The 19,078-nt window shown below is 37.8% G+C and overlaps 1 protein-coding gene across 1 annotated transcript; it reads right to left on the bottom strand.

Annotated features, from left to right (window-relative positions):
* Positions 1–6,258: 6,258 nt before the first annotated feature.
* mmp14b (matrix metallopeptidase 14b (membrane-inserted)) lies at positions 6,259–17,751 on the bottom strand. The gene is made up of 10 exons (XM_043217307.1): positions 17,222–17,751; positions 12,116–12,264; positions 11,593–11,715; positions 10,919–11,226; positions 10,287–10,448; positions 9,755–9,921; positions 9,526–9,664; positions 9,277–9,427; positions 9,079–9,194; positions 6,259–8,260 (listed from the first exon to the last, which is right to left on the bottom strand). Exons 1-10 carry the CDS (start codon positions 17,306–17,308, stop codon positions 7,791–7,793), a joined length of 1,872 nt encoding a protein of 623 aa, XP_043073242.1. The 5' UTR covers positions 17,309–17,751; the 3' UTR covers positions 6,259–7,790.
* Between the last annotated feature and the right edge of the window lie 1,327 nt (positions 17,752–19,078).

The raw sequence follows: 19,078 nt of genomic DNA, 5'->3' as shown, positions 1-19,078 counted from the left end.
ATAATGCCTCAGAAAAATGTTCACACCCTGTCTGCGTCTCAACTCCCACCCTTCTATTTTTACAGCTTTGTTAGCTGTTGAGGGCCCTCTTCCTCTGTTCACTGCTTTGTCTACCTTCTCTCTCTCTCTCCCCCTCTCCCTCCATGCTTGGTCTTTGACGTCCTTCCTGTCGAGCTCAGCATAGGTCCTCTGTAATTAGTGCCCTGGTGGCTGAGTGGAGCATTTTTCCGGCCTGATGCAACAGGCTCTGCATAGGGCAGCTGAACTGGGTCGACCCTCCCGTGCCCACACACAGCCCAACCCTGCACCGCTTCTTTGACCGACGGTTTCTTCTCAGAAGGACTTGAAATACTTGAGTCTCTTGCAGTTCTTGATGAAAAAGCTTACATGTGTCTGTGTGTGTCAGACAGATCGGAGACTCTGGGATTAGGCAGCACTTGTTGCATCATTCTTTTCACAAGTGGACCCGAGTCACTTTTTGGGTCAAGAAGTGTTTTCACCATTGCAGCTGATGTCAAGTAATTCACAAACCACATATAAAGGGTACATGGGAGTGTATTTAAAAGGAATATTCCTTGTTCACAAGCTGTAGGGTGGCTTGTCCTTTCATTTTAGAAAAACAACCAAATTGTGTTTACGGTAATGGAGGTCTGTGGAACTGGGGTAAATGCTTTTTATAGAATATCAATACTTGAAGAGGGATTTAACATTACTGCCAGTGTTAAAAAAGATGATTCATAAAACGTATAACACACTCGATTGATACAGAATAGATAAATAAAAACACATTCATTAAAACGTTAAGCATTTCCTTTTGACTTCAGTTGACTTCATTGTCAAATCATGCAATTTTATAATCTAAGGAAAGTTTTTTGGGGGGGTTTTCTCTCTACAAAATAAACGAATACAAAATCTACCTAAGGACAATATTTCAAACCCCATCTGTTTAGCAAGTTAGATTATAGTCACTAACACTCCTCCTTTTCTCCGGCGGCAACAAATGTCGCAAGATTCATTTTCACACCAGGTTTGTTCTGTGTTATAACTAAATTAAGCACATTTAAATATTTAGAATATTTACTCCCTATAAAATACATACTACTCAGTGAACTGCCACTATGGACAAAAAGGAGCATGCACATTCTTCAAACTGTTTGTTTTGATTTTTAATATAAAACCATTCAGGTTTAGAAGAGGGTGAATAAATAAGATTTTGGGTGAACTATCCCTTTAACTTGGTGCATACCTGAAAAAAATCCTTTTAGGGATGCAGGGAGAACAAAAACTATGCCTTTTGTTCTAGTCTTGTCCAGGTCAGGTTAACCTACTCACCCATTGCCCCAGCTCTCAGATCACGCTACATACCACATAGTCTCATTCCTGTAATAATTACTGACTATTGAGCAGTGTAAGCAGATTTTAAGCAATCTTCAGCAGACAACCCCTTCTTACGCTCTTCACAGGGCAGCTGAACTGGGATAGATTAGAGACTCTGGGGTTAGGCAGCACTTGTTGCATCATTCTTTTCAGAAGAGAATGTGAGTCACTTTTTTGACCAACTTGAATGTTCTTCAGTAGTTGGTTTGTTTATCATTGCAGTCTTACAGTAATTCACTAACCACATATAAAGGGCAGATGGGAGTGTATCTTAAAGGAATATTCCAGGTTCACAAGCTGTCGACAGCATTCATGGCGTGCAGACAATTACCACAGAATTACATTGGCTTGTCTCTCATTTTATAAACACAAGCAAAAATTGTGTTTACAGTAATGCAATTACAATAAAGGTCTGTGAAGCTTGGATAAATGCTACAATACTTTTCAAAATATTTCCATAATACTAAAACAATTCTTTAACATGTGACTCGCATGATAAAGGCAATTAGTAACCATGTTTATGCAAGTATATATATACGGTTCTTCAATTCCTTCTAATGTTACTTTTACAAAATCCACATGTAGTGAGCCCATAATGTATATCCAGATGTTTCATCCACCTATAACATTACTGCCAGTGCTAAAAGAATGATTTATAAAACTTAACAGCTGCAATAACACACTTTGTACAGAGGAGGTAAATATAAGCTTTTTAATAATAATAAAAAAAAGCATTGCCCAACTGACTTTCATAGAATGTGTAAGCTGTCAAGGCATGCTTTGTTTTAACAAGCTGAAGATTTTTCTTACATTTTCTTACATTTCCCAACATAATTACATAAAATACAAAATCTAAATCCCAAATAACATTTCATACCCCATCTATCAAGATCTTTAGATTATATTCCCTAGTCCTCCTTTTCATTGACCTCAGCAAACCTCACAAGATTCGGTTTGTTCTGCATTGCTTCTTGTGTTTGTCAGTGAATGTAACACAATGAAATATTTGTATTTGTATATCCCCCACTAAGAACTTTCACTGTATGGACAAAAGGAGACAAGATGAATACATATAAGTTCAGAATAACATGAGGGTGAATAAATAATTTGGGTTAGCCTTTTTTCTTTTTTTTTTTAATGAACCTGAAAAAAAATTCTTTATACAGGGAGAAGAACAACTGTGCTTTGAGTCTTAAATCCTGTCCAGGTCGGGTAATGTAAGGATAACCTACTCCCCCATTGGCCCGGCCTTTAGATCATGCTATACTACCACATCCTTTCATTCCTGTGATAACTGCTGATGAATGAGCAGTGTAAACAGATTTTAAGCGCACTGCCTTTTGTGTCCAGCAGTTGGAGAAACTAACCACAAGTCTCCTTTTTCAAAGCCCCCCTCTGATGTGGCATCTCAGAACTCTTTCTAACCCCCTTTCTTTCTCTCACTACCCCCAAAGCCACTCGGTTCAAGCTGTAAAAACCTGAATTCCTCATGCAAAAGTTCTGCTTACAGCACAAAAGCTAGAAACCGCTGCTTTTCAGACATTTTACGAACACATTCAGAAGGATGTAAACTTTGGTGTATTTGTGCATCATGTTTCTCATCCGTTTCCTTGGCTTTGAGTTAGATTTTGATGACATGGATTTATATATGAGAAACATATGTGGGTTAGCATTGGAGGAGGGGCGAAGAATCTAACGCAACTCAACTTGATGAGAACTGAGGGATTACTGAGGGGAAAAAAAGCAAGTATTATAGACAGACAAGGAGGGGAACAAATACCTCATGCTTCTGATGTGGCAGTCTAGTCATTAAAGTCATAAGGTGAAGAATGGGTCCAGTTAACTGTTGCAGGCCTGAGCTGAAGCAGGGGGGTTTCCTGGAGGATGTGACTGGGTCAGAGTGAGGGTAGCTGGGTTTGGTGCAGGAGGCAGGGGGAGGGTAGAAAGACTGATTCAGCAGCTCCTGGTGGGGAGTCTTTTCCTGCCAACTTTGGGAGTGTTTACCTTTTAAACAAGGAGTGAAAGAACCAACACTGTGAGTTTAGAGATGCTGATTGTTTTACTTCCTATAACCTGTTTTTTTCCCCCACAATCTCTTGTCTGGAACAGCGGAAAAAACCTGCTCTGCTCACACCACACCCTGTCTAAGTGTAGATGGTATGTTTCCCATAGCTCAACACGTTAATGCAGGTGCCTCTTTTCTTTTATGTGCATTTCTAGCAAGCTCAGCGTTACTAACTAGATTTATTCTGTACAGGCATGTGACAAAATGCTAACTCCCATGCCAAGATGTATAATGTACTTGATGAGTACCAGAGCATATACGTGAAGTGTTTGCATTGTCACAGCTGAGGCTGGAATAATATGTTCCAGTGAAAACGGGGCAGATTGTAAAGTGTTTAAATAAAAACAGTGTGAGCATGCAGTCCCCAATGAGGGTATTTATACAAAACACATATTCTTTATGGATCCCTAAAGAGAACACATGTACCAAACGGCAAACAAACTGTAAGTACACTATATACAACAAATGAATTCAATAAATTTAGAAAAAGATGTAAATGTTTTGCAGTGAAATTTTAAAATGTAATTAAAACTTTCCAGTCTTGAGTGTCACATGATCATTAAGAAATCATTCTAATATACTAAATTGGTGCTCAAGAAAAATATCTTATAATTAATTGCACAAGCAGTGTCCTACGTTAAGACTTTTTTTTTTTACTTATGGGTTATTTTTGCATTATTTATGTTAATTTACATTCCATACAGGCTGTGATTCACACGTCTCATGTTCATTCCACATATAATTGTTTCTTGTTTTTTTTCTCCTTTACATAGATACTAACAGATACTGTTAAGTCCCTTTAAAACATTCACAAGAGCCAATCTACCTTATGAATACATGGTAGTGTTCACTAGCTAACTCCCCAAAATGGTTAGCAAAATGGCTAAAAATAAGTTGGGCTAATTGCTAAAGTGATTGTCAAAGTTAGATTTTGTGCATGCTGTCTAGTTTAAAAAAAACCTCATCTTTTGCTGTTGTATAAAAACAGTTTTATTAAGTGTTTATCACTTGATAGTTATCAAATAAACATACAAAGAAAACTGAAAGAATCTGTTTTAAAGAATAAGTTTTACTTGACAAAGTCGGTTCTTTTTCCCATTCCGTATCAAAAGAAGTGGATACAGCCTGTCAAGCAGAGGTGTTATATAGCATGTGACTGACTTAATTTGAACAAGCAGAGCAGCATGAAGACGTGAAGAGCAGACAAGCTTCTTTTTTGCCCAGTGACCTTCAAAAGAAGATAAATGCGTTTTAAGAGAGAAACTTAAAATGTTTGTGGTGCTGCTAAATGTTTTCAGTTAAGCCTTGCTTAAGAAAAAAAAGGGAGTCGCTTAGCAGAAACGGAGGAAATTCAACTCTACTTGCCTGGAGAAAAAGAGCGAGAGAGAAATGGAGGGAATTGTGGGCAGAGCAGAAAGTGCTGAGGTTGTTGTTTGTACTGCAGAATCAGCTGGGAAAAGATTGAACTTGCTTAAAATGTGCACAAAGTGAAAAGACGGAGTACTTGTGTAGCGGGATACGCTCTGACTGAAAAGAATACAATACGCAGGGCCTTTAGGTACATAAAAAGCAATCACTGAATGTCTGTCGTTGCATATCTTGTTGGCTTGTGCTGCACGTTTATACAGATGTCTGATCAAGTTAAAGGTTGTATCATTTCTATTACATCAACAGTATGTGCACAGATAAGTCGTGTTTTCCTCCCTCTTTCCTGCAGTGCGCTAGTATTGAGGCAGTTTGGATTCCAGATGTTGTTGATGGAATTCTCCTTGATCGCTGGCCTCCAAAACGTCCGCCCCCCTCGCTTCCCCAAAGCCTCGTGACTGGACCCAGGGTGCCAAAACATTATCCATCTCCAGTCGCTTATTCCAAAAAGCAAGCACATTCGGCTGTCTCCATTAAAATGGATACAAACACGTCCAATGGAGTATCGTCTCTCACTTACACATGTTTGTGCCTCAATCAGTATCTGGAAGTTTAATTATTTTTAAGGCGCACACACTCGCATTATAACACAGATATGTTTCCTTGCGAACAGTGCCAAAAGGGTTTGCAGAATTATAATCATTCCTGGTTTCACTTAATCCTTGGACCTAGCCTGCTTTTTCCGTCCCATTTATATGGCCAAGTGTTTCCGAGTGCCAGCAAAAGGAAGGAGAGAGAGAAGTATAGACAGAAATGACAAGAAAAAAAGCAATTCTATGCAAAAGAATTAAGCCTATGTGGGGGCATCATAATTTATGTGTGAAAGTGGAAGGTGTTTGTCTTATCGTGTGGTCATGAGTTGAGGAATAGGATGGGTGCACTAATGAGAGATATGCTTCTTACAGGGGACTCTGGGAGGTAACAAGCAGTTAGGAAAATATGGTTGAAGAAGGCAAGAAGTCTTGGATTCGGATGCAGGTTGAGAGGAGCAGCTGGAGATTAGGATAGAGAACTGCTTTTCTTTTCACCTCGCTGTTGTGCAGGAGAGTGAGTGGGCTAAATAAACATGTTTCACCCAAAATATGAATCCTGTCCTTGTTTACTCACCCAAATGTTACTTTCTTTCTTTTATATTATTACACGAAGATATTTTGTAGAATGTTGGCAATTATGGACAAAAACAGACATTTCTCAGAATATCTTCTTTTGTGTTTCACGGAAGAGGGTTGGTTATACAGGGCTGGAATGGCACGAGGGTGAGCAAATGGGAGAATTGTCTTTTTCATTTCAACCTTTAAATGGTTTGTAAACGTTTTCTAATACAAATTCAAAAAAGAAACAGCAAAGAAAACTTACAAAATATTTTATTTTTGACTTAAACATAAAAAAGGTTTTGAAACAAGCACAATTTATTTTTAGATAATGATCATCACCATTTAAATATTATTATCATTATTGTTTTTTTTTTATTATTCAAACTTTAGATTCCCATAAAAAAGCACCACAGGTTTCAATAACTGTAAACACAAGCAGTGAAAATATCATTTATATATTTAAAAATTTATTTCAGTTCAAAAATACAAACCCACCCATTCACTTTTCCCCAAATTAAGGCCACTTCATAAGACATACATTATCGCCTGTCCAGCAGGACATTTTTAATGACAATTGTTAAAATCAAAAAAACACATTCTTGACATGGAGAACAATAACAATAGTAATAATCATAATGATAATGACATCATCATTATCAATAATAGTAATTATTAAAAATACAGTACGATATAAAGCCATACTACTGGAGGACACAGACAGACAGCACAGCTTTGCAGGCATTGTTAGTGGGATAAGTATCAATTATCTATGGAATGGCACATGACTTTGGTTTTCTTAACCTGAGTTGGAAGTTGCATGGGGTGGGAGCGGAACCCTGTGTTGTTTTAGTGAAAAGAATTACCTTTCATGAGCCAATGTAAATAATCTTTTATATCTGATATCTGGCAACATTGTATATAGGAGAACACTTCAAAAGTACTACAGTGGTCCCACGAATCAGCAAATACCACGGTATGGAATTACGATATTCATGCACTAAGGTATTTATATAGTACTACAGAGAATACCATGGTACATCTTTTGACCGACTTATCTAGTTCATGCATCCTGGAAAGATTAACAGAAATGACACTCCTAATAAACCCTTTCTGACTTTTAAATTATTTAAATGTATAACTAGAAAATTGTAAATCTAATTTAATTTGTCGTTCACAAAAGTATTTTTCCCCCCAGGTTTTTCCATCACTGTGGACCCTGTTACATGGCATGACATTCAAAATCCATGGTAGCACGGCTTTGTTATAAAACTTGCATGAGGCTGCTGGAAATGTGATAAGCATTGGCCGCAACCTGAGATAAGCACAAAGTCTTCTGATTGGGACAAACGCTGTTTTCGACAAAGGGTAAGAATTCACAATGAGTCAGACATACAACAACAACAATCACAACTTTAAAATGACATTTACAAAAAGCTAAACAAACAGCGATGAGCTGGCGTCGTTGGCTACACCAGAAGGGAAAGAAGAGAAAGACATTGAGAGAAGAGGGGAGAGATGAAGTGAAAGTGACACAGGGGAAAAACAAGTACCGTATGCCTTTATACAGCGTGCGGGAAGAGCTTGGCACAGGTGTGAAAGCAAAACGTTCAAAACCACTAATTACAAAATATAAAAATGCAGAGATTTGTTTGAGTGGCATCATTTCTAAAGTAAACAACGAAGGGGCCCTTTTTGACCAAAACCATATATATATTTTTTTATTGCTTTTCTCATTTTGGTTTTGCTTTGCTAGTAAGTCCCCTTCTTCCATATTCTCAATTCTCTCCTCTCCTCCCCTTCCCTTTCTTCTGGTATCCCTTCTTAAAGATTTAAACCTTGTCCAGTAGGGAGCGTTGGCAGTAGAGCAAGCGTCTCGGTGTGCCGTACCTGCGGAAGAAGAGAAGTGCTCCGAGCGTAAGGATCACGCAGACCAGCAACATGAGTGGCACCACGACGGCAGCCGCTCCACCCCCACTGCTGGGTGCATCTTCCACCTCGATTATGATCACCTCTGTCTCCTCTTTTGTGCCCTCGTCCTCAGTCTTGTCTTCCTCACGCGTGCGGTCACGCTCCCGTTCGCGTTCTCTTTCGCGTTCCCTTTCGCGCTCTCTTTCGCGCTCTCGTTCACGTTCACGATCGCGATCACTTCCTCCACCTCCACCTCCACCACCTGTATTGGAGTCCTCGTTGGGACAGCCCATCCAATCCCTTAAAGCAGACTTGGGGTATCCTGGCTCCACTCTTAATAACTGGTTGTTAAACTTCCAGTACTTGTTGGCTTTGTAGAAGTAGGTATAACCTATAAAGTTTAAGAGAGGAAAGGTCAGGACTGTATAATGGTAGCGATCTTTGGTCCAAACCTTACATCCTGTCTTGTATTAGATATGTATTGTATTAGACAGTGGCAGAAAAATATTGGTATAAGTGAGTGAATGAGGGTCTGGAAATGACACAGGCCATATTTGTGTCCTAACCATGCACAATTCCACAAGTGATAAATGCTATACAAATACAAATATTGCATTAATATTGCCAAGAGGGCATTTTTCTATCAAAAATATAATAAAAACAGTAAAACTATGTAAGAGTTTTTAGATAAATTTACACAGTACACACACATACATTAAATAAATATTTATTTTGGATATGATTAATCATTTAAAATTGCCATCAATATGCTGATTTTGGTGCTTAGCATTTCTTAGCGTGGAAATAATTTTCTCATGATTCTTCAATAGAATTTTTTTTTTTTTAAATAACAGCATTTATTTAAAATAATTAACTTTTGTGACAAATGTATGATACATCCTTGCTGAATTAAAACATTGAATTCTATCAAAACATTTGAGTGAACTGAAAACGTAAAACAAAGTATATTACACTTTGTTTTTGCATTCGGAATGAACATAATATTAAAATAAATGTATTTTACTGTGTATTGTTAGCACAGAGTAAGAGGTTGCAAAAAAGAGTTTTCCTGTGCTACTGAATAATTCTGTATGCATATGTCATATGACATACAGAATGGACAAAGAACAACCATGTCAGAATAAGAAGGCTTATTATTATGAAAGACTGGAGGTTGATTAAAAAATCTGAAGACAGTAAAAGGCTTACTTTGATCTCGACTCATGAAGGCAGCCTTTATGTTGTCTGGAACGCCTTGCCATTTACTCATAGGTTTGGGGTAATCTGGATCCACTGACTGAGTGTCTTCATTGTAGCGATAATATCTGATTGAAGATAAGAAATTGTTTCAGATCTAAGCTCCCTTTGTTCTCATGCCTTGCATTTTTGGATATCAAAGCTACTGACTTGTTTCCTCTGAAGTAGTAGGTGTTGCCTGTAGGGGTGTACAGAAGAGCTGCATCTAGTTTGTCCTTTGGAAGACCGTTGCCCATTTCTCTCAGAGTCTTCGGGTAACCTGACTCCAAGTTCGATTCAGCGAACACCCAATGCCTGTCCCCTGCAAGCCAGAGATGATATTACTTCTGAAGCAATGAACAGGCCTGTTAAAGGATAAAAACCCACTTTTTTCCACTGGCAAAATAAGACGACTTGTACCTTTAAAGAAGACAAATTTCCCATCTTCTCTTTCATAGGCAGCATTAATATTTGTAGGCAGACCTCTCCAGAAATGGCCAATTGGCATGGGGTAATTTTCCATAACCTGATTATTACGAACGCGCCAGAACCACTTATCCTAAAAGACAGGGACAGGAACTGTGATGAACACACACGCTGCATGATCTCCAACCCCAACCCTATGCGTACACAGATATTCCACGCGTACCTTAAACACAAACATTTCTCCTCTGAAAATGCCTATGGTGTCAAAATGGCCTTCACAGATGTCAGGACCAAAGCCAGGTCCTCCGGGCCTGTATGGCGTGGGATATGGAGTGTGGTGGGGGGTCTGTGGGGTGACAGGTGGTCTCGGACGACCTCCGGTGTTTGGTCCTACGCAGCACAAAATGTTTTTGTGAGTTGGTTCATTTGCTTTGGTCTTCATTGATGTTTGATTTAGTCAGATGCTGCTGTTCATCCATGTATGTTACATGGAATCTGGTTTGATTAGTTGTATTTAATGTTCAGTTAACTTTATTCATCTATCAGATTCTTTTATCCAAAACAAGTAAAGTTTGAAAAGCAAAGCAAGATAGTTTCGCTTTTTTGTACCAGATAATAAAATAGTATGGCAGTGCAAGTGATTTATAAATACACTGTAAATATATTATTTTAGCTTTAGTTAATGATAACCCTGCCTTAAACAGAACTATAGTGTGGTTTAGCAATTCCAGTTGCAATGATATTGATAGTTTTACCATAAAGCTGCTGAATGCCTTTACGGTCATCTTCAGGAAGCTCAAAGTTCTCTGTGTCCATCCACTGGTAGAAGGGAGCCATGATGGCGGAGGGGTCATTTGAATGCTCCATTCCCAGGGCGTGACCCAATTCATGCACAGCCACCAGAAACACATCATTACCTGAATGAAAGTAAGAGATAACCATGTCAGCACAGGTCAGATTTGGCTAACCTTAAGTAGCATGCTGTGTAATTGTGCAGCACACATTAAACACAACTATTTTGAACTATTACGCTAAGAATAGATAGCGCAGAATGACAGCTAAGAGCTATTACTCTGTACTTTCAGAGCTTGCTTTTGAGCATTCAGTCCAAAACAGGAAGACGTCAAAGAAAAGCTTTTCAGAAGGAGATGTTTCAAACATTCCAGTGAAAAGGTAAGGCTGAGTCAACACAATTCAATTAAATTGTGCACAAACACAACGCTTGTCTGGACTTGCCTCACTCGTTCTATAACACAAGTATTCAAACCAAAGAGTTTATCTGAACCTGCTTACTCATGTCTAAACAACAGCCGCTATCCACACTGAAAACAAAAACAAGTGAGATCCTTGTGAAGTCTAGAGTATTTTTCCTAACTGTACTCCTTACCCAAAAGGTCCCGGTTGCCGATGGTCCAAGGCTCTGCTGCGTCGAAGTGTGTGTCTCCCCCTATGCCATTGCCTGGGAAGTAAGCATGAGCCAAAAATCCTCCTTCGCCGTCAAACGGACTGGGGTCACCGTGAAAACCTTCGGCGAAGAACAGCATGATGTCTGCAAAGTTTTCAACCTTGTCCCTGATGTCACTGTAAGGGATCTCTCGGAATCGCAAAGGGGTAACTCCTTCCCACACTTTGAAGGCTTTTCTGATCGCCTCAAACGTTTCGTATTCGCCAACTTTTGGTGTGTAGTTCTGTATGCTGTGAAGAGATAAGAAAGGGTGAATTGGAAAGGCAATCAGAGGAAAGTAGGACATAGGAAAAAGAGGAATATATGAAGGAAAGGGGGAGAGAAAGTGATTTACATTACAGACAAGTCACACAGGAATTTTGGCCGTGGCTGCAGTGGAGCAGAATCATATAGTAGGCCAAAGATGACTTTTCCATAAGTGTGGTGCGTATTTACTAAAGCATAGCCACAGCCATATCTAAACGTTTATGACAGCAAACCTCAATTAATCGGTAATGGTTTGGACCGGAGTTTTGTGCCTAAAATGACCTAAATACAGTTTAAAATGCACTGCTCTTTTATTGATCCAGCAGAATGGAGTTAAGGTTGTCTCTTACCAGAATGTGATCTCATTTTTGTCCCATTTGAGTCCCTGGATTGCGTAGCGCTTCTTTCTCAGGTTGCTTTTCAGTTCGGCTCCAAACTTGTCTGGGACGCCGCAGCGGGGCTTCTTCATTGCCCTGGCAATCACCGTCCAATACGTTAGATCATCCACCGCACAACAGATTTAATTTCAGTGATTTTGGACAGGATGGCCGTTAATTTCTGTCCTCATATATTCTACATCTTCTGTGCCTCATTGCAAACCAGTGGAGGATTGCTGACACAATGCTCTAGTTTTTCCATTCTCTCCTTCCATGACTAACAACCACATAACTGATGGGCCAAAATAATTCCACAGAGATATCTATAAGCTCTTGAATCTCTTGAACTAGCCACAGGTGTTCAAAAAATGCAAGACTGAGTCCATGGAGAGAAAATTATCTGGACCCATTTTTTTGTAATAAACTGGGCATGGAAGCACTAATTACGATACTCAGTAAAACACTGCTGTATGAATCATGTGGGCAGTTGACTTACTCCAGAGTTGCAGGATCCATGTTGCCGGTGACTTTCAGGCCGTAGAATCTTTGCATGGCAGCAATAGCAGAGGAGACGGAGTGAGGAGAACGGGCTGTATGTGTGCGGAGATCACCGGGTGGCAAGTAACCATATTGCTGTAGCCATGCCTAGAACACAAGAGAAAAAGAAAGAGGAACTCATTATTGGACACAAACGTTTTGTTAATTTTGTTATATATATAGAGAGAGAGACAGAGAGAGAAAAAAATGAGAAAAAATATATTTAATGTTAAAGTTTTCATATTAATATTAAAATACTTTTATACTGTTTTAAAAAAACATCCATATCTTTTTTCTTACACAAATAAAAACCATAATTTTTTCAACATTAATAAAAATGAACAGTTCTTGAATGACGAATCAACATATTTCTAAAGGATCGCATAATACTGAGGAATAATGGCTGTTGAAAATTCTGATTTACCATTGCAGAAAAAATATACATTTTTAAATAATGTTACTATTATTTTTAAACATAAGGATGGATTGTTTTTACTTGGTGAACAAAAAACTAAAATATTACTGACCTCAGATTTTTTAACAGTTTGTTTTTACCCCATTTTAAACCGTATACAACCATATGTGTATGTATGTGTATATATATTCTATGGAATTGAAAACTGACTGGAATACAGTTAACAAAAACTTCATTTAGTGTGTGTAGGAGTTTAACTCACAAACCCAAGGGATTGGGCAGAGTTCTTTTCCACAGTTCATGACACAAAACACTTATACACACTGCAATGGTTTGTATTCAAAATTCACTTAAATAATTGCTTCTAAACAAACGTATATATATCAAGTATGTGTCTAGACTGATTTATGACCGTGCTTACTTTTAAGGCGAAAGAAGCTGCATTTTCTCTATCTTGAGTCAGTGAAGGCACAAACACATTTCTGCTTGTAGCAATATAGGATGATAGATGAGATAATGAAAGGTGAAATGTTATCTGTCTGCGACTCCCTTAGGGAGACAGATACTGTCTCCAGTTAAACCAAACTGTCAGTCAGTAATTTCCCAGGGAATTTCTGGTTAATACCATTGAAACCTCAGAGACAGAGCCCTTATCCTGTAATCCCTCTTTCCCTACCTCCTCCAGCTCCCTCTCTCTCTCACAAACTACTGCAGGAATGAAGGGCAACAATGTAGACACACCCTGTGGGGCCTCAGCACACCCTCATTCAGCTGTAGCGCATACAGAGAAAAACATGTGGATAACATGATTTGGCTGTAGCGTGTGCGGTCTTTGTGAGTAAAGTGTCAACAGAAAGAGGCTCCTCAGCGTGATCAGCATGTTTTATGTTTATAATGGCTCAATGTGTTTTTGAGTGTGTGTCTTGGCAGCAGATGTGGTGACGTCCACAGTCAGATGCTTCAAAGCATCTATTCCAAGTTGATGTAATCCTGGAAGTTTTTTTTTTTTTAAGAACTTCCTGTTTTCCTGCACATGTATTCCTCTATTTTTCTCTTAGTATCTTTTATCGTCTGTGGGACTATTTCTGAACTTCTACAAAAGTTCTTCTCCATTCCTTCATATCATCAGACATTTTGAGTCTGTGACTCACACTCAGTCCTTCACAGCACAAACAAAGGTTCAGTGTGTTATATCCATATGAGGAAAAAAAGGCTGTTAATGGGATATGGATTGGTGGGGGATGGTTGAGATTGTAATAGATGAACATGCCCCTCATGCAATCCAGTGGCTGAAACTGGATAAAGTTGAGATCACATTCTGGTAAGAGACATCTCGACTCCATTCTGCTAGATTGAAATGAAAAAGTCACGAGTGATGTCTTTGCAGTTGCGCAACATTTCTTGCATCTCTCAAAAACAAGTTCGAAATTAGAACTCAAAGACATCCTGGCAGAGTCTACTTCTTTTTGCTAGTACTTCCCCGTCTTTTCCACGAAAATGACTTTTCACAGAAATGTTAACTCATTATTACCCCAAGTTATAAATGTAAGACTTACATGAATTACTGGCTGTTTCATCCATTACTTACGTTGTATGCTAAAATGGTGGTGCCAGGTTATGTTGATTATGTCATTATACTAAGGCAAGTCAAAAACTGGGAAACCTCCAAATGTGCAATATTTTATAATTTAATCGCACAGCCTATTTCAATAAACAACTTCTACTTTTAGTATAAAGAAAAATCTTAACAAATTTTACATATTGAGGTGGTTGAGAAAGGTGTATGAATCACATTCAACGCAATGGAAAACTGAAAAAGTCATGATTTTTATTCAAATTTCTGTCAAGCTTCTTCCATTATTTTAGCTTGAGATATACCTGAATATTACGTTTTGCAAGACACAATAGTGTCCAAAACGTTTCTGATATACATAAAGTATCAATAGGCGCCATTTTGTGTTTGAGCGCATATGCACATTAAAATCAGAGAGACATGAAAGAAAGACATGCAATTTTAAGGGAAAATGAGTCACAACTTCCATTCTCTCTGGGCCAATGGAATAACACAGAATCTGGGTGAGCATGTGGTGAATCCAAATCCAATGAAGCCAAATCATAAAAATGCAGTTCAACTGCTCAGGTTACGCTAATGAACCTCAACAGCTGGCTAAATGTTTCAACACCGTAATATCAACACAAGATCCACTGGAGTTTACACTACCACAAGTTTACCACTGAAGTTTAGCTATAACAAAAACAAAGATTACTCTGCATATTTAAAGACCTAAAGTCCCTAAATTCCTTGTATTTCACTTCAATTTGAAATCAATTCTATGCTATTGATTAGTGGCTCTACGAGGAAGAAAGTAATCCAATTTCAGTATTTTATTTCAATTATTTGAAACTGGATGCTTGGTGGAAAAATCTGAATTTACTAGTTATAATTATCTTTCCATCTATTTTATAGATCAGTGGACCTGAGGCACTTGGCTGTTTGATGAAAACAATGGTTTTTTTTTTCAAATGGAAAGTGCAAAAAAGGATCATTACTCTAAATAGGAAAGGTTATTAGAATTATTATCTTTCCAGTACTTTTCAGACCTTCTGCAGAAGTCTGTGGGTTGTTTCGCCTATAAGTGGCACAGGAACTGGACAATTTGTAATCCAATTCAGCCTTTCATTTTTATGTTATTCTCTTGCTTCTGAAATGACATCACTTTTCAGCCTACAATAACTTCTATTCTTTATGCAGACTTGCATCATTCACACCCCACCACATTTCCTGCCTAAAACGATCCCATTTTTTTCCCCATCTCTTTGTCTCTCTTTTCTCTAACATGCCACCCCCTTCCACATCCCACTTCCTTCCTTACGCTTTGACACTACATCACTAACTGCTGGCATCATCTCACATCTGTTCTAAAGCCATGTGGTCAAGGCCGAACGGAAAAATCCCCTGGCCATTTCCTCTGCCTCTGTCCTATAAAGGTTGTGACTAGACCATATGTGGCCGATTGCACATCGCAATAAAGTGATATGATGCAAAACTCCCTTGAGGTTTTTCAGGTGATTTATTCATGACCACGGCTGTCGATGACGCGACGCGTACTAAAAATAGCACGTCATGGTTTGTGTAGGAGTATATGACTTTCACAACAAAGGGCCTCGGATGTTGACACTAATATTGTCTAAAACCACAGGTGTGCATGAGTCTGTAACTTGAGGATATCCTAATGAAATTAGGAGAACTTCCTGCAGGATTGTGATGACTTCCTGTTAGCCAAAGCGGAGAAAGAGAGGAAGAAAAAAGGCCATATGGAGTTTTCCGCCCCGTCTAAACCCCTCCCCTCTTTTCTGACCGTAACTAAGGACAGATGTCATCCATTAAATCCCGCAGCTTATAGAAGCAGAAAAACCCTTTCCCCCCAAACTCATCCTCAGCATATCCATCCACAATCTGACCACAACATAACAGGCATGACTTTTCCTGTTTTCTTGTGGTAATTGGTCGTTCGTTTTTGCATCCTCAGCATCTTTCATTCTCTGCGGTCTTTCACTTGACCTTAATTCAGAATCCTTCACTCCTCTTCTGTTTTCTAAGTGTTTACTTTGATCAGTTAGCAAAGAGATCAAAGATTCTTAAAGCTAAACATATGTGACTGAACAGCGCTAATGACTGGCAGCCAATAAAAGCTTTCCCATATGAAAAAAATTGATTTCAGAAATTCACAATGGTAATAACACCCATAATCCCTTCTGGATTTCACTCATCTTTTCAAAGTTAAATTGGAAATCAGTGTGATATTCTTAGGGGTTAAATCTACAATTAAATATTTTAATTGTTAATGTATAATTGGGGCAAAAAAAACCATTTTAGAACCGTTTTAGAAACATTTTACAACCGAAGTTGGTTTGCATCATGACATTGATTTCATTGCACTTAAGTACATTTCCTCCTGAAATATCTGGATGTTTTACTTTTATCTATTTCATTTTATTGCTAAATGCAATTATTAGGAAAATCATTATAATATGTTATTATTACAAATTACATACAAGTCCATAACTAAAATCTGATTTTTTTTTTTTTTTGTGATTCTAAAATAAAAAAATTGTATATGAAAATGTTTAATGCAAACAGGCTTTTTTGTGCCAATTACAATTCATTTCCTGAGTTTGTTGTGTTAGGACCCTACCTGTTCTTGACAGGCATTGTGATATTCCCACTATTAACAGTTTAAATTAAGGACCCATAATTATAAGTATTCCTAAATCTGTACAGAATGAGTCTCATATCATCAATCTGTTTTTATAAGTAAAAAAAAAAAAAAAAAAAATCCCACTTCACTGAAGGTCACACATGTGTTTGCATGCATGCATGTGTAAGTAGTTTTTGTAGTAGTTTTGTAAAGTACTTAAAATATATATTAATATTATAATTGACGTAGTTCGTTTAGATGGATTTAATGTAAACATAATGTGACATGGAATGCAATTTTTTTTGTATATTTAATATTTATTTATTTATATATTTCTTCTAGGCAGAGGTGATACCCAGACCTTCACACCAAATAAAACATCTGCCATCGCACAATACATCTGGATGTGCTATCAGTAATAAATATCTCGATAAAAATGCAGAATACTCACCTCAGGTTTCGTGTCTTGTTTTGAGGACGATCTGTGCAAGCACACAAAAACGAGGAGCAACAGCTCTGTTAACCCTCTCCAAATCATTCTTCTGTCGATGAGTCCTTTTTGAAAAGAGGTTTGCTAATCTCAATAAAGTTTGGCTGCTCTTGCAACCGTCAAAACATAACCAAGCTTTAAAAAAAACCTAGCGCCTAACACTTTTGTGATACAAAATCGACGAGAACTTTGACTTCTCCGGGAGAAAGGGAAAATGCTTAAGTTTATCAAAATGTAAACAATTAAGTTACTGCTATAGATTACTAATGCATCGCAGTGACTGATAATCTTAAACCATTCTCCTAGACTGAACGCTGAAATGCTGCATCGAGAGAACGCGGTATGAAGATAGACAGTTTCCCTTGCAAAATCTCTCTTTGTCTTATTTCTCTGTCATTGCGCTAGTTGGTCAAATCTTCGGTTTCATATGCACAGCAGCCCCTTTCTCTGGGCTGTAGACGTGGTCGCTCGATACGCGCTGCCAAAAAAACTGATCCTGAAAAGCCAAAGCCCTCCCTCAGCATTAGCCCATCCCGCTTCCTTAAACTGCTTTCAAATTTTACACACACACACACACACACACACACACACACACACACACACACACACACACACACACACACACACACACACACACACACACACATATATTTAGACAAATGTTTTTTTTTTGCTCTTTAACTAGACTATTGTTTAGTTTTTGCTATTTTAATTAATGCTTTTGCTTAACATTCGTTTGGTGTTTACCATCTTGTCTGTTTGCTGTACTTCAGTGGGTGGTCAAAACATTGCTAAAGCAAACAACCTTAGCAAAATGAATCATTTCAAATGATTGGATGGAACAATATACTCACAATGTCGGTGCATTCATTTAATTTAATTTGCCTTTTTTATGTCATTGTTTGCTATTGTGCCAGCCTAGAATTAAATGGGTGCGTATAGAAGTAATTGGAAAGTCCCCTACCATGATAGAACAAAGTGTATTCACTTTAACTCTTATTTATTGATTTATAAATTGTAATAATACATTATACAATTTTAAATCTATTTTTAGATTGGGTGAATTTAATATATTTTTACATTTTAAAACGTTTTCAGTGGTATATTTTACCCATGGTGGTGTACCTTAACTTGTGACAAATAACCACAGTCTTTTTATATATATATATATATATATATATATATATATATATATATATATATATATATATATATATATATATATATATATATATATATATATATTTATTTATTAGTGTTAAACTAAAAAAACAAAACAAAAACAGAAAACATCAGTTTTTATGTCTTCAGCCTGTTAGTCTGTAAGACCTAACACTGCCACCCACTGGTGATATTCTGTCATTGCATGTTTCGCACATAAGATAAAAATAATATATTAAGTGTTTAATAAGCAGTTTCCTTTTACCTTTAGTAGAGATTCCATCCTTGTTGCTGGGCTGCCTTCAACAATTTGTGGAAAGATGCAGATGAAAAAATCTATTAATATCGAAGGGTTCATTGATGCTAAGGTGTATTGAAATGCAACATGAGGTCTATTTATTTACATTCTGGTCTTCATAAAACCCAAAGCTGTTTATGTGCTATTGCCAGTCTATGATAAGTGCATTCAGTGTGTAACAGTGAAAAATGCTTTATTAGGCCATATAACTTTTCCCATTGCTCAGATCCAAGGTTTCGCAGGAATTGCAAGGTACTGCAGATTTATACACGCAGTGAGTTGGCCTTGGATACAAGCAGCTACCAAATGCCACCCTTGCCATAAAGTCCAGCTTTGTGAAGTTTACGAATAGTCTAGCC

The sequence above is a fragment of the Puntigrus tetrazona genome, chromosome 2 (assembly GCF_018831695.1).
Source record: "Puntigrus tetrazona isolate hp1 chromosome 2, ASM1883169v1, whole genome shotgun sequence".
NCBI lineage: Eukaryota > Metazoa > Chordata > Actinopteri > Cypriniformes > Cyprinidae > Puntigrus > Puntigrus tetrazona.
The sequence above is the reverse complement of the archived record's forward strand: the minus strand, read 5'-3'. Positions and strand labels throughout refer to the sequence as shown.

Bases quoted from the DNA above. Each gene is read 5' to 3' on its own strand.
- mmp14b (XM_043217307.1), bottom strand. From the start codon at position 17,308: ATGATTTGGAGAGGGTTAACAGAGCTGTTGCTCCTCGTTTTTGTGTGC. The intron at 9,428-9,525 runs GTACAAGTCGTC...TCTGGCTTGCAG, and splicing joins GAAATTTGTCTTCTTTAAAG to GGGACAGGCATTGGGTGTTC. The intron at 9,195-9,276 runs GTCAGTAGCTTT...ATCTTCAATCAG, and splicing joins TACTACTTCAGAGGAAACAA to ATATTATCGCTACAATGAAG.